Source organism: Podarcis vaucheri (assembly GCF_965113315.1).
Source record: "Podarcis vaucheri genome assembly, chromosome: 6".
Lineage (NCBI taxonomy): Eukaryota > Metazoa > Chordata > Lepidosauria > Squamata > Lacertidae > Podarcis > Podarcis vaucheri.
The window spans coordinates 87,625,631-87,640,851 of NC_138764.1; the positions used below are offsets into that span (position 1 = coordinate 87,625,631).

The 15,221-nt window shown below is 46.0% G+C and overlaps 1 protein-coding gene across 3 annotated transcripts in view; it reads right to left on the reverse strand.

The window, feature by feature from the left end:
• LOC309534185 (opsin-5-like) overlaps positions 1 to 15,221 on the reverse strand; it is a 72,298-nt gene that overhangs the window by 13,380 nt on the left and 43,697 nt on the right. For all 3 annotated transcript variants that reach the window (XM_082226284.1, XM_082226283.1, XM_082226282.1), the window contains exons 3-4: positions 7,864 to 8,026; positions 6,097 to 6,224 (exon numbers count right to left, since the gene is read on the reverse strand). In XM_082226284.1, coding sequence (XP_082082410.1) covers positions 6,097 to 6,224; positions 7,864 to 8,026 — 291 coding nt within the window. The remainder of the gene's footprint in view (positions 1 to 6,096; positions 6,225 to 7,863; positions 8,027 to 15,221) is intronic.

Here is a 15,221-nt window from a genome sequence, read left to right on the forward strand (position 1 = left end):
TCCGGCGGGAAGGTAAACGGCGTTTCCGTGTGCTGCTCTGGTTCTCCAGAAGCGGCTAAGTCATGCTGGCCACATGACCTGGAAGCTGTACGCTGGCTCCCTCGGCCAATAAAGCGAGATGAGCGCCGCAACCCCAGAATCGGTCACGACTGGACCTAATGGTCAGGGGTCCCTTTACCTTTACCTTTACCGCAGGCAGTGAACAGGGCAAGTGGGAATTTGATGAATGCTGTTGTGGTAAGGAAACTCCCCTTGCCATGCAAGGCCCCATGCAGGAGTGTAGCTAGAAACAGTGTTAATCCAGCTCTTCCATTCTTCATGAGATGCAGCGTTGGACAAAGTGAAAGCTTAAGTTGTAATAAATTACCTGAAGGAAATTGGTAAGGCTTCCAAACTGAGCAACAGTGAGGACTAGCAGTAAAGAGTAGAAGTTCAATATAGCAAAGGAATGGGCTGGAAATTATACTAGGGTGAAGACGCTAGCCAAGGGACATAAAAGCGGTCCATATATTTTATATTATTTTCCTTTCAGTCATTTTTACTGCTCTTGTTTGGCATCAAAGTTCCATTTGTACATTTGGTAAAAACACTTTTAAAAAAAATTGGAGAAAGATTTGCATACTGAGATGCAAAGTGACAGAAGGGCAACTTATTTTTTTTTTTTAATGTAAAATAAAATGTTTGTCTTATCAGAATTCCCCTCCTCTAAAAGGCAGTTTGTGCTAGGCAAGCTGGATTTTTCTGTGCGCTCCCTTGCCTCCCTTGCTTAAATCCTAAACTCTCTGATCTTCTAAAGGCTTAATTTAAAAAACAACAACAACAACCTTCAGACATATGCAAGGCTAACATTTCTTTGAAACCAGGCAATTAAAGATATGCTGAGATTAGTCGTTTCCTAGTGGGGAAATGCAGTAGTGCATTAGAGGAAAGATAAGAGGCGGTGGAACTGTGTTCCATAGTCCTTGGGAAAACAGAAGCCGTAATCGCAGAGGGGAGGCAGAGCTGCTTGTTGGCTGAAGCTTAGTAGCTAAAGGTAGCCTTTATCTCCTTCCACCTTCTCCAGTAATCTGTCTAACTAAGAAGAGATGTCCCTTGAGCTCCGTGTTGGCTGCACACAAAGCCCATGTGCTTCAATGTATAGTGGGGAGGTGGGGAATCTATAAATGGCATACCCTCCAAGTGTCCCGATTTTCAAGGGACAGTCCCGGACTTACGAAAGCCACACCAGGTTCTGATTTGATCCTAGAAGGCCCTTATTTCCTCTGCCAGTGCCCCCACTGTTGAGCTGGGGAAGGAGGATGACAGCGGTGGCTGCAAAGGCGCATCCTGTTGCCTCTGCATGGCCACCACTGCCAGCCTCCTCCCTTGGGCAGCTTGTAATGGCTTCTGGAGAGCAGGCAAGGAGGGAGAGAGGCCACCACTGCCAAGGCCCTGCCCCATGTGATGAGGAGCAGGCAGAAGGCAGGACTACCCTGGGCAGGAAGGAAGGAGGAGCAGAGTGGAGCGCAAGGAGTCTTGATATATTTATTTTTAATGTCTGTGTGTCTACGTCAAATCTTGCCCTGTTCTAAAATTTATTTATTGGTACATGTTTTTCTTTTTGTAAATCTACTGAAGAATAAAATAAAAGAAGGATTTTGGGTTTTTTTCAGGACAGTAGAGGGTGTGTGTGCTGTGTCCCGTTTGTGTGATCTTGGTGGCAATCGCCCCTCTTCTGAGAGGAAATGCTCTGCAGTGCCGGGATGACAACAAAAAAATGGGGTTTGAGGAGGGTCATTTGTGAGGAGTGAGAAATGTCCATGTTTTCACCTGAGGAATGGTGGAGAGTATGGAATGGCAGTAACATGCGCCATCTTTTGTAAGGGCCTTCCTATTTCCTCTGCAAATAGAGCTGTCAGTAAAAGCATTTAGCATCTCTAATAGCATCTTGGATGTGGCTGGATTTCAACTTTTGGGGGAGAATCTGGGTCGGAAGAGGAAACAGGCCACATGTTTGTAGGAGCTGGGAGGAGAAAGAAGGTGCTGCTATTGATCCCTTGCGCTGCAATCTCTGGGCCCCTTCAGACTGATGTGATGTTGCCGACGCATTCTGCCATGCGCTCGTGACAAAATAATAACAGTGCATTAGCAGTGGATTTATTCTGCTTTCATGGGGTGCATTCAGACGTAGAGAACATTGCATTAGTTTTCCTGATTATGAGGCTACTGCTTCTCTGCAGTTTTCTAATGTTCCTTTCACACTGCAGTACCTGTTGAATTACCAAACTCTGAGTTTTTGACTGAAATACAAGCAGGCCGTGCTAAATTTCGTTCACACAAAGTGTGCATGGAGTGGCACGACAACAAATGTCCTACAGCCACACACACACACACACACACACACACATTTTACTGGTTTTCAGATGAAACAGAGCTAAGAAAAGGCCTGATTTATATTTACTGTATTTTTCACTCTATAGGATGCACTTTTCCCCCTCCAAAAATGAAGGGGAAATGTGTGTGCGTCCTATAGAGCGAATGTAGGCTTTCGCTGAAGCCTAGAGAGCAAGAGGGGTCAGTGCGCACCAACCCCTCTCACTCTCCAGGCTTCAGGAAGCTATCCTCAAGCCTTCGGAGAGCAGCGGGAGTTCCCACTGGGCTCCAAACACTTGCGGATAGCAGCCTGCAGCCTGAAGCCCGGGGAGCACAGTGCCAACTTCCACTGTGCTCCCCGGGCTTCAGGCAGCTATCCACAAACCTTCGGATAGCGCAAGCTCCGGGAGCGGTGGCAAGGCTGCGCAACCTTGCCTCCGTTCTGGGCACTGGGGTCGGGGGAAGCCCCGCGGCTAAAAACAAAGCTGTGCGCAGCATCTCCCGGCTGGAGAGATTGTGCATGGCTAAAGAGGAAGCCAAGACAGCCAGCGGGATGGATCCCACTGGCTGTCTTGGCTTCTTTGCTCTTTGGGGCTGGGGGAAAAAAATTGTTTTTCTTTATTTCCTCCCCTAAAAACTAGGTGGCCCTATGGTCCGGTGCGCCCTATAGATCGAAAAATACGGTACATTTTATATTTGGTTTGTTGTTCGGTACCCAAAGCTTACATGGTGGCACACAGATGCTGCCAACAAATACAGTGGCACCTTGGTTTAAGAACACTGCAAACCCGGAAGTAGGTGTTTCGGTTTGTGAACTTTGCCTTGGAATAAGAACATGTTTCGCTTCCTGTTGAGTGTGTTCCATTTGTAAATTGAGTCCCCCACTGCTATGGGAAAGCACACCGTGGTTTAAGAACTGACTTCTGTAATGGATTAAGTTCATAAACCAAGGTACCACTGTAAATGAATAAAAAGCAAGGCAGTCTTACCTAGCCTGGTGCCCTCCATATATTTTGGACTACAACTCCCAAGAACCCCAGACCAATAGGGCCAATGGCAAGGGATGATGGGACATGTAGTCCCAAAAAAATCTGGTGAGCTCCAGGTTGGGGGGAGCTGGGCTAAGGGCTAGAATAACCCCACAGTGCCCCAAAGGAAGCTTTCTCTTTTTTTCTTTTGCTTCCTGGGAGAGAAAATGCACTTCTTGGCTGGGTTCACGGATGGACGGACCTGTCAATTTCCCTTATTATTTTACCCATTTCTGCAATGTGTAGTATGGGGTTTCCCCCCATACAATGCATATCCGCATGCTGATTTCACCAATATAGGCATTTATGTGCACACTCTATGCTAGTATACACATTTCTGCACGCATTGCTTGGCTGGAGAACTGCCTCGGAAAATTTGGAGAAGTGCAAATTTCAAAGAGCGAATGTATCTTGGTTCTTGTGCTGTTTTGGAAAGTGTGGATTGCATCAAGTTCACCTTTAAACAAGAACTGAATCTAATTCTTCTCCCATCCCTAGTTAGGCCATAGCAGCATTTATGTACTATCTGGTTCAGCTGAGCATATTACACTGATCCAGTCCCACCGGCACTTGCTACTATTTAGTTTCCAGGCCCATGTTTGGGTTTTGACCTATAAAGCCCTAAGCAGCTCAGGACTGCAAAACCTCAAGGACAGCCTCTCTTCATATGAGCCCACTTGGACCCTGAGACCATCATCTGAAGCCCTTCTTTGTGTATCCTCCTCCAGAGGGTGGCAACACAGGAACAGGGTCTTTTCTGCAGTGGCTTCCTGTTTGTGGAATGATCTCCCCAGGGAGACTTGCCTGGTGCCTTCACTATGCATCTTTAGATGCTGGACAAATATGTTTCTCTTTCACCAGGCCTTGGGCTGATTGACATCTGATCCCCTTTTAAAATGTGTTGTGGAATTGGGGGGTTATTGGATTGTCTTTGTTTTTGTTATGTATGTGTGTGTGTGCACTGGTCATGTTGTGTGGATGCCTAATGATCGCCTTCCAAAGCAACTACTCTATTCCGAACTTAAAAATGGAAAGCTTAATGCTGGTGGTCAAGAAAAGAGGTTTAAAGACTGTCTCAAGGCAAATCTAAAAAAATGTAGTACAGTGGTACCTCGGGTTACATACGCTTCAGGTTACAGACTCCGCTAACCCAGAAATAGTACCTCGGGTTAAGAACTTTGCTTCAGGATGAGAACAAAAATCGTGCTCCAGTGGCGCGGCGGCAGCGGGAGGCCCTATTAGCTAAAGTACTTCGGAACGAATTAAGTACTTAACCTGAGGTACCACTGTACAAACACTGACAACTGGGAAACACTGGCCTGCAAGCACTCCAGTTGGAGAACAGCCTTTACCAAAGGTGTCATGGGCTTTGAAGACACTCGAACTCAGGAAGCAAGGGAGAAATGTGCTAAGAGGAAGGCACGCTTGGCAGATCCACACCATGATCAGCTCTCACCTGGAAACCAATGTCCCCACTGTGGAAGGACGTGTGGATCCAGAATTGGCCTCCACAGTCACTTAAGGACTCATTGTTAAAACCGTGTTTATGGAAGACAACCTTACTCGGCTACGAGTGATCACCAAAGAAGAAGAAAGATAGTAATTTTATGTTGTGAACCGTCCATCTAAGAGTATAGGACGGTACACAAATTTAATTAAGAGACAGAGAGAGAGAGTTGTGTTTCTGCATGTGCTGTTGGGGTGTGTATGGATTTGCATTGAGTGTTATACATGTTCGAAGGCCACCTTTGCTACAAACACCAATTGCATACAGCTGCAAATAAAACATTTTAAGTGTGTTTTAAGCACAATATACAATGTGACGCTAGATGGCGATGGGGAGCCGTATGGAAAATTCAATCTATTTTTAAATATGCTTTTTAAAAAAGCATTTTCAGAACTTTTTTTATATGTGTGTAGATTCCACCCCAGTCTACAGAGCAAGATGAATAAAAAGAAAAAAACAACCCCAAAAAGGAGAGAAAGAAGATAACTATAAGGCCCTTTACCATATTTATATTATGTATATGCTATCATTTATCCACACAGAGAGAAGTAGACCCTCCCAGCGGCCACCTGAGAGCCTACTTCTTCTCCAAGTCCCTCACCATGGGAGACTCTTTCTACCCATTCAACCTTGAATGCCCCTCTTGGGCTGAAAAGGATTAGCCAACCCTGCTTTATGCTTTCAGATTATGCAATTCTGTCATCAAAATGCTAATTTGCGTGAGCAATTTTTATTTGCTTCTTTCACCATCGTGAGCATTTATGTCCTCCTTTACTGATGTACCAAAAGGTTCTGAATTGTCTGAGTGCAGGAAGGAGACAAATAATAATATGCCCCCATGACTGAAGCGGTGGAAAATAAGTTGTCTCCCTCCACAATCATATATCTTAGGACTTAGAAGTTGGACACACAAAAAAAGCAGACAGGCTGGTGATTAATCTACATATGCAAATGAAAAGGGGAAAATGGGTAGCTGCTGTATTATTTTTTTGTGCTAATTACTGCAATTTCAAACCTTTGATGAATAGGCTCCCTAATGGACAGTTCTCCTAGGAGGGATGTTGCTAAGAGATTCACGACTTTCCTAACCCTGTGAAAGAGTTGCTAAGCCCTGGGGTGGGGAGGGAGGAGGGGAGAGAGAGGAACAGAACAGAGACAGAGATGCCCAGCAAGAGGGAGGATGTTTACGTTGTGTACCCCAGCACCTACCATACGCCGGATAACAGACTTTCATACAGCAAACGGTACTCAGGGCTGTCAGGCTGGTAAGACTGCACAGGCCAAAGAGAACTCCACAAAAGGCATAGAAAGTGCACATAGCATGGTTGAACAGCCACCTGGAAGGGAGAGATAACTAGGGGAAATAAATGATTTTCCCACAAGGCCTTGTGTCCCAGGCAACCCAGTCACAGAAAGAGATGCTTGAGCATCACTGGTCCAAGCAGGACTTTGCACAGTGGCCAATAACAATGATAAAAAGCATCCTAATCACAGAACCGCGTGTGCTCCATGAGATACCCATCCGGCCATCCCGCAACAGGAAAAGTTGAATTCCGCAACCTGTGTAAAATCAGTATTCAACATACAGTCACTTGTTATTTTCTTGTAATTTCGAAAACATAGAATCAATGATTGCAAATTTGCATACAAATTATGCAAACGGAACAGCTTTTGCGTGATTTAGGCTTCAGTTCGAACCCCGGTTATCTGAGAGTAATTCATCTCAAATTCAGTAGGGCCTACTTCTGAGTAGACTTGGTTAGGATTGTTGATCCTGCCAGCAATCTGTTTCTGCTGGGCAGGGAGAGCAGAAATGAGCTATAGTGGCAAGGCAGCAGAACGCCACCCCCAGTCTTCTGACACGAGCCATGTATCATCCATGCAGTTTTACCCACAAGGATTAGAAATTTGGTTTTACTTCAAAATGAAAACCAAGATGGCCAGGATGCAGCTTTTCTGAACTTTGGCTGGATTTTGCACACTTCCTAAGCACAACAAACAAAAGCCAAACACCTCTTGTCATTAGAAAGTTCCAAAATGCAGAAAATTTCTAGGTGTGGTGGTGTTCAAGCAGTGGTGGGGTCAGAGCTGAACTTTTAAACATGGCAGATGGTTCAGATGACCCACTTAGATTCAAGAAACGCACAGTTGGATCCAGTTGTTAGCAGAGTGGTCTTACGAACCATTCCAAAGGGTGGAAAGTGGGTCAAACTCTGCCACGAAAACTCCAGAAGGGTCCAGTTTGGACTTTGGCTCCTACAGCATTGCCCTACTTCAAAATCCAGCCTTCCCAAAGTTGCTTATCAACTGCAGAGGGGGAAATATGCAGGCTTAAGAACAGAAATCCATACCTTTTTCGTTTTGTGGTTGATAGTACTTTTGGGGTAGGAAATGCAAATGGGGGGGGGAGATAGCTAACGCCCTTTTATGCCCTACAGCAGTGCTCCCCAACCTTGGGCCTCCAACTGTTTTTGGACTACAATTCCCATCATCCTTGACCACTGGTCTTGCTAGAGAGGGATGATGGGAGCTGTAGTCCAAAAACAGCTGGAGGCCCAAGGTTGGGGAACACTGCCCTACAGCACCTATCCAAATTGCTCCCCCCACCTGCATTTCAAGCATGAAAAAGATGCTGGGAGCTTCAAACATGGAGCTCTCACGTCAAATGTAGTTTGGCCCTGATGCAACATCATCGCTCAAGCTAAGCCAAAGAGGGACCTGATCGTTGCTTGGAGAGAAAGGGCTGTAGCTCAGTGGTACAGACTCTGCTTCACACACAGAAAGTCACAGGTTCAATCCCTGACGTCACATATTAGGAGTAACTGCTGTCAATTGGTATGGACAAGACTGAACCAGACTCAGTACCGGGCCTAGCTTATGGCATTCCTGTGTTCTTAGAAAGCCATTAGCCGCTCTGAGCTTTCGAAACAGAAGAGTGGAACCCAACAACATGAGCAAATGAGCAAAGCAAGCTACCTGTGTGCAAAGAAGGATGGCGTGGCCAGAGGGAAGAGGGTTGCGGTCATGCCCACATCGCTGATGGCAAGGTTCACGATGAAGAATTCGGCAGGTTTCAGGACGGCTCTCTTCCGATAAGCTACCAGCAGCAGGAGAGAGTTTCCAAAGAGAGAGACTACACCTGCGGGAAAAGAAAAGAGTGAGCCATACTAAATTCCACGTCCAGTCAGTGAACGGCTGGAGAAAGAATGGGACAAAGGTGTGTCATAGCTACATCCACTCGCAAATACCTAGCTGAGTTGCAATACCCAGTCTGCACATTCATTCTACATATTACTGTAATATGCTACTTATTTGTTACCATTATAGGGACGTGGGTGGCGCTGTGGGTTAAACCACAGAGCCTAGGACTTGCCGATCAGAAGGTCGGCGGTTCGAATCCCCGCGACGGGGTGAGCTCCCATTGCTCGGTCCCTGCTCCTGCCAACCCAGCAGTTCGAAAGCACATCAAAGTGCAAGTAGATAAATAGGTACTGCTCCGGCGGGAAGGTAAATGGCGTTTCTGTGTGCTGCTCTGGTTCACCAGAAGTAGCTTTGTCATGCTGGCCACATGACCCAGAAGCTGTACGCCAGCTCCCTCGGCCATTAAAGTGAAATGAGCGCCATAACCCCAGAGTCGGTCAGGACTGGACCTGATGGTCAGGGGTCCCTTTACCTTTACCTTGTTACCATTGCTGCTGCTGCTAGTATTATTTAGGGCAGCTTTTCCCCAACCACTGTGGGAGCAGGGTACTGAACTAGATCACAGAACCATGGAATTGTAGAGTTGGAAGGGACCCTGAGGATCATCTAGCCCAGGCCCCCTTGCAATGTAGGAACATGCAGCTGTCGCATATGCGGATCGAACCTGCAACCTTGGTGTTACCAGTGCCAAACTCTAACCAACTGAGCTACCCAAATCCTGATCAACGGCTACACTGGCAGGGGCTGGTGAGAGTTGCAGCTCAATATCATTCGTAAGACCACTAAATGCACCTTTGGTTGGATCCAGCAGCACATTTTTCACATTGCCTCCCCGTTAATGTCAGTGATGCACAGGGGTATTTTGAGCCGGAATAATGCCCCGTGTGGTTTGAATGGCGGAACCCGACCTTCATGCTGGCAAAGCAGGAGACGCCGTTTTCAGCTAAGTTTCATCCTACAAGCTTGAGAGTGGCGATGTCCAATTCCTTCTGCTCCCCCCCCCATGTCCACCTCCCCCCCCCCCGCAGACCTTCCTGGCAATCTTCCTCACATATAGATCTGCTTTCTACAATAATATATTGTGTGCGCAAAATAAACAGAAGAAGGAACATTGTGGAGATTATGCAAAATCCAACGGGGGCTGCAGGGACAAGCTGTTCTTTTGTTTGAACATAGTTGAGACAACAGTGGTAATTAAAATTTAATGCCCTGGATTTTCCTTTTCTATTAAGTCATGCTAATTTCATTTAAAAAGAGTTTTCCTGTGTAACCACCAAAGAGATCCTGATTACTCCAAGGGCAGGCTATGGGCGATTGGAATGACTTCTTGATAGATTAGCTTGCAAATTAAATATTATGATAACAGTAACATGCTGGAGGTGTAGAACAGTCTCGATAGCCAGTTTTCCTGTGCCAAGTCCTCTGTGGCCCTAGATCAGTGGTAGCCAACATGGCGCCCTCTAGATATTTTGGGGCTCCCACCAGCTAGTAACTGTCAATGGTCAAGGATGATGAGATTTGGAGTCCAGCAACATCTGGAATGCGGGTGGCGCTGTGGGTTAAACCACAGAGCCTAGGACTTGCTGATCAGAAGGTTGGCAGTTTGAATCCCCACGACGGGGTGAGCTCCCATTGCTCGGTCTCTGCTCCTGCCAACCTAGCAGTTCATAAGCACGTCAAAGTGCAAGTAGGTAAATAGGTACCACTCCGGCGGGAAGGTAAATGGCATTTCCGTGCACTGCTCTGGTTCGCCAGAAGCGGCTTAGTCATGCTGGCCACATGACCCGGAAGCTGTACGCCAGCTCCCTCGGCCAATAAAGCGAGATGAGCACTGCAACCCCAGAGTCGGTCACAACTGTACCTAATGATCAGGGGTCCCTTTTACCCTTTACCATAACATCTGGAATGAGCCACATTGGCGACGCCTGCCCCAGCTTGTTCCTAAGCGACGCACATTTGCGTGTGGAGTGTGAATCACATGAAAGAATAGGAAACATATGTCCTTGTTTCTACTCCTCTCCATGATTTCTAATGCAAAGCTTTTTCTTTTTCTCCCTTACATGGCGCGTTATTAACCATATCCATTACGCATATTATTTTACAGGCTGTTTTATTAGCAGTGCAGAAAGATTGCTGAGTCAGGCTTTCCTCCGTCCCGTGACCTGACGAATAATCCTGGATGAGCTGACGAAACGGCATGGAGAAAACGGTTGCGGTTGTAAAAAGCTGTACAGTCACTGACGAACACAAGGGGCGGTTAAAGGGAAGAAGAGAGTGTGTGCTCTTCTGTGTATGCTATAGGCAAAACATCTGGGAGTTTCTCTCCAGTGTTCTGATGAGGACTAGAGAAACACGGGATCCTTGAAAGTTGCTCAGTGTTCTCTAAACCTTACTGCCAGCAGCTATCCAGGGTTTCAGAGACAGGTCCGGAGGGTGGCAACACGAGAACAGGGCCTTTTCTGCAGTGGCTCCCCATTCGTGGAATGCTCTCCCCAGGAAGGTTCACCTGGCGCCTTCATTATATATCTTTAGGCGCCAGGCAACAATGTTCCTTAACTATTTTTTTGTGCTTTTATCTCGTGTTTTTATCTTGCGACCCTGAGGTCTTTTGATCAAAGGCGGTATACAGATCTAATAAATAAATAACAACAACAATTTCCCCAGCCTGAACTGGAGAGGCTGGGGATGGAACCTGGGACTTCCTGCACGCAAAACAGATGCTCTACCACTGAGCTATGGGGTGGGTGTGTCTCTTGGCCTCCAGTGATGAGTCCTAATCAGATGTTCAAGGGGTCACATCGGGCTGCAGGGCTGTGCATCTAGCCATACTCCCTGATAGCACCTGATTCCTCACAGCTCCTCCCCCACCTCTGCCCACACTGGTCCTAAAGCACATGAGCTTCCACAGTGGGGCCCCATGTTAAGAACATCTGCAAGGTTGCCTTACCTGCCATCTGCCCACTTTTCTGCTTTGATCAGTGGAATTGGTGGCACTGAAGGTGCCACATAAAACCCTTACAAGCCACATTTGTAAGAACTCGATCACTTAGTGTTGTGGCGCCTACACTTCGGAACTCCCTGGCTATTGAGGCCAATCAAGCACCTTTACTGTACTCTTTTTGGCATCTGCTAAAAACAATCTTTTCTTTTCTTGAGAGAAAAGCAATGACAAACCTAGACAGCATCTTAAAAAGCAGAGACATCACCTTGCCAACAAAGGTCCGTATAGTTAAAGCTATAGTTTTCCCAGTAGTGATGTATGGAAGTGAGAGCTGGACCATAAAGAAGGCTGATCACCAAAGAATGGATGCTTTTGAATTATGGTGCTGGAGGAGACTCTTGAGAGTCCCATGGACTGCAAGAAGATCAAACCTCTCCATTCTTAAGGAAATTAGCCCTGAGTGCTCACTGGAAGGATAGATCATGAAGCTGAGGCTCCAATACTTTGGCCACCTCATGAGAAGAGAAGACTCCCTGGAAGAGACCTTGATGTTGGGAAAGATGGAGGGCACAAGGTGAAGGGGACAACAGAGGATGAGATGGTTGGACAGTGTTCTCGAAGCTACCAGCATGAGTTTGACCAAACTGCGGGAGGCAGTGGAAGACAGGAGTGCTTGGCGTGCTCTGGTCCATGGGGACACGACTAAACGGCAACAACAACAACAACAAAATCTTGCTTAGACAAGCCTACCCAGGTGCTTAGAAACCTCTGGTAATTGTAATCAGTTTTAGCATTTGTATGTTTAAAGTAGGGTTGTAATTTTTTCTCAGTTTTACTGTTTGATCTTTTGTAAACCATTTTGAGGGTTTTCTGTTTTGTTTTTTGTTTTGCAACCAAACAGCATATAAATTTATTACATAAATAAAAGCAAAACATGTCCAAAACATTGCCATTCTTAAGCAGCATTGAAACTCATCGAGTGCAAAATCAAATTTCCGCAGTTGAGATCCATTATGTGAATGGACAATTTTGAGCAGGTTGGCCTCTCTTTGCCAACATGCTTGCAGCACAATTAATGAGATAGCATTTTATCTGCCCCTCCAACCCCACCCCACAAGCTAGGAGTAAATTGGCATCACCACCAAAAATTCAATCCATCAATCAATCAATCAATCAATCAATCCTGCACCATCAAGCCTCTGTGCCGTGAGAGATTTTGCAGGACAGGGTTGGCTGTTCCTCTTTTCCTGTAACGCAGACCATAATATCTAGTCAGGTTCCCTGGAGGAGGCCTGCCTTTTCTTAAGACTGACTTCAGAACAAACTTGTCACCAAGAAAGCATGGACTGGCACTGCAAGGTTATTGCCAGACCAGCTCAAAACATCAGGATAATTGCTAAGGTTTGGCTTGATGGTCAAGGACAAAGCAATAATTTAGGGCAGTGGTAGTGGTGAGGTGGCCAGAGGGGGATTTCCAGCAAATGGCAATGGCTTCTCAAGAAACTTCCTGCATGTCTATCTTGCAGCCACAGACTTATTCCAACTTGGCATTGACAGCGTAATGCAAAAATGATGCTGAGTTATTCCTGGCAAATGAGTGCTAGTTATTTAGAGCACTTCTGTGTGACACTTTGGGAAAGTGTTTTGAAAGTGCATTAGATGCAGTTCTGGGATCCTCCGACACAAAGGATCAGAGGTGTTGGTGGAGTGCTGATTTCCACTGGAGCCTACAAGCCCCTGGAGGTCCACAGCAAAGAAGGCAATTGGTCCAGTGAGTCACGCCATGACCTCCAGTTGGAGCACTAATATGTGGACCCCGGCCGTGGTTTTGACATACAAACCCACGTTTTCTTCTTCTTTTAATTAGAAATGCATGGGATTAATGCGCAGAAAGTGGAATTAAGTAATTAGGCTTCTGGATAAACCCCTGCTTTCATTTTTAAAAGAGGGAGTGGAATAGAATTCCTAGTAGTTACAGATGGGGCTCCAGGACTAATATAGCTCTTTACTCGTCCCAGAACAGATTATACATAATAGGACTTGCTTTTTTTATAAGACATGCACATTAGACAAAATAAACAAAGTTATGCAGATTTATCCAATTTGCATACTTTATGCAGGTTGCAGAATTTAGCTTTGCTAGCTGCAGAATTTGGAGTTGGGGTTTTCTTTTATTTGAAAGATGAGAAATACACATAGCCTTCATCAGAGGGCATAAGAGCCAACTCCTTTGTGCCCCCCTGGTAAAATATTTGAGGGAGCTGACCCTGCCCCAGTTGATGGGCATTACCATTCAAATGTTGTGCATGCACCATGTTATGTGATCAATTACATATGTGGGGCAGGGCTTACCTGCCCCCCCCATGTTTTATTCAAGTTGGCACCCCTGTCAACTGAGTGTGTACGAGGAAATTTTCTTCCAGTATGTTCTATATGAAGGTCCCGATATGTTAACATTCATGAACACTGGTACACTTAAGTATTCTTGTGACTCTTGTGAAATGTTTTCCACCCCATTTTGCAGTCTCCCGGTTTAGGAATAAAAAGTGAGAATGTGAGAGCATAGGACTGATTTGACTGCATCTCCGAGCTCAGAGCACTTGCCTGAGAAGACACCCAGGTTGATCCCTTCATTTTCCAAGTTATTTTTGCCAAGGGACCATCAATCCCCTTTCACTCTGACAGCAGTGATCCCTTTTTCAGTGCATCATTAAGCATCTCCAGGAAGCAGACAGGTCTGGCACTGATTAATTTCCCCTGCTGCCTTTGGAAGCCTGAAACAGACAAGTCCCCGGCAAGGCAGATGGCTGGGATCGTGTGTATCGAGTTTCTGTTCTCGTGCCGCGCTGTTAGCCCAGTGCTGAGAGTGGCTGAAGTAGAATTACCCCGCTTTTGGAACTGTGACCAGGATACAGTCTGTGAAAGCTGAGTGAGGGTGTTCACTTATGTATCACACACACTAAAAAGGAAACACATAACCAGAAAGAGTGCAAAAGGGGGCGCAGATTTGCATAAAATGTGAATGTTGCCATTGATATGCATGGATGCAAATTTAGAAATAATTACTATAATTTCAATAGAAATAGAATCCATTTCACCATAGTGGGGGGAACAGCAACCAGGCGTCCTGTGTGTCTGCTCAGTCTGATTTCCAGGTGCAAACAACTTCAAGACCCTGTTCTCCCTTCTTGCGGTTATTTACCGTATACCGTACCTGGTGCCTGGCAAAGCATCCTTCTAACAGCCCACTGTTGTTTCATCATCATCATCATCATCATCATCATCATCATTTATTAATTTATACCCCACCCATCTGGCTGAGTTTCCCCAACCACTCTGGGCGGCTCCCAACAGAATATTAAAAACACAATAAAACATCAAACGTTAAACAGGACTGCCATCAGATGTCTTCTAAATGTCAGATAGTTGTTGACATCTGGTGGGAGGGCGTTCCGCAGGGCAGGCGCCACTACCAAGAAGGCCCTCTGCCTGGTTCCCTGTAACCTCACTTCTCGCAGTGAGGGAACTGCCAAAAGACCCTCGGAGTCTGGGCTGAACAATAGGGGTGGAGACGCTCCTTCAGGTATACTGGGCTGAGGCATTTTAGGGATTTAAAGGTCAGCACCAACACTTTGAATTGTGCTTGGAAACGTACTTGGAGCCAATGTAGGTTTTTCAGGACCAGTGTTATATGGTATTGGTGGCCACTCCCAGTCTGGGAAATGAGCCAGGTGAGCTGATTTAGTACAGTAGACAATACTACCTTGAAATCTAAGGAACATCCAATAGGGCTCCAGTCAAGGAGTAGGAGGTGGGGCTGTATCTCAAGCCCTGGGATAAGAGAGACAGTCAATGGCTGCATAGACCCAATACATTTAAAGCACACCCCCCCCAAAAAAATCCTAGGAATTGTAGTTTTTTTAAGGGTGCTGGGAATTGTACCTCAATGAGGGGTGAACTACGGTTCCCATAATTTGTTGTGGGTGGTGGTGGAATGTGCTTTAAATGTATGGTGTGTATGCAGCCTTAGTCTTTCATTTCTTCCATTTGGGCCAAACTAGTTGTCCTGAAGGAAATCTGTGAACAGGATCTCTTGTACGTTTTTAAAAGTGTTACCAGCAGCAGTAGAATTCAGATCTGGAACAGCTGGATCCCTGTATTGTGAGGTACAACTTATAGCGCTCCTCTGGGT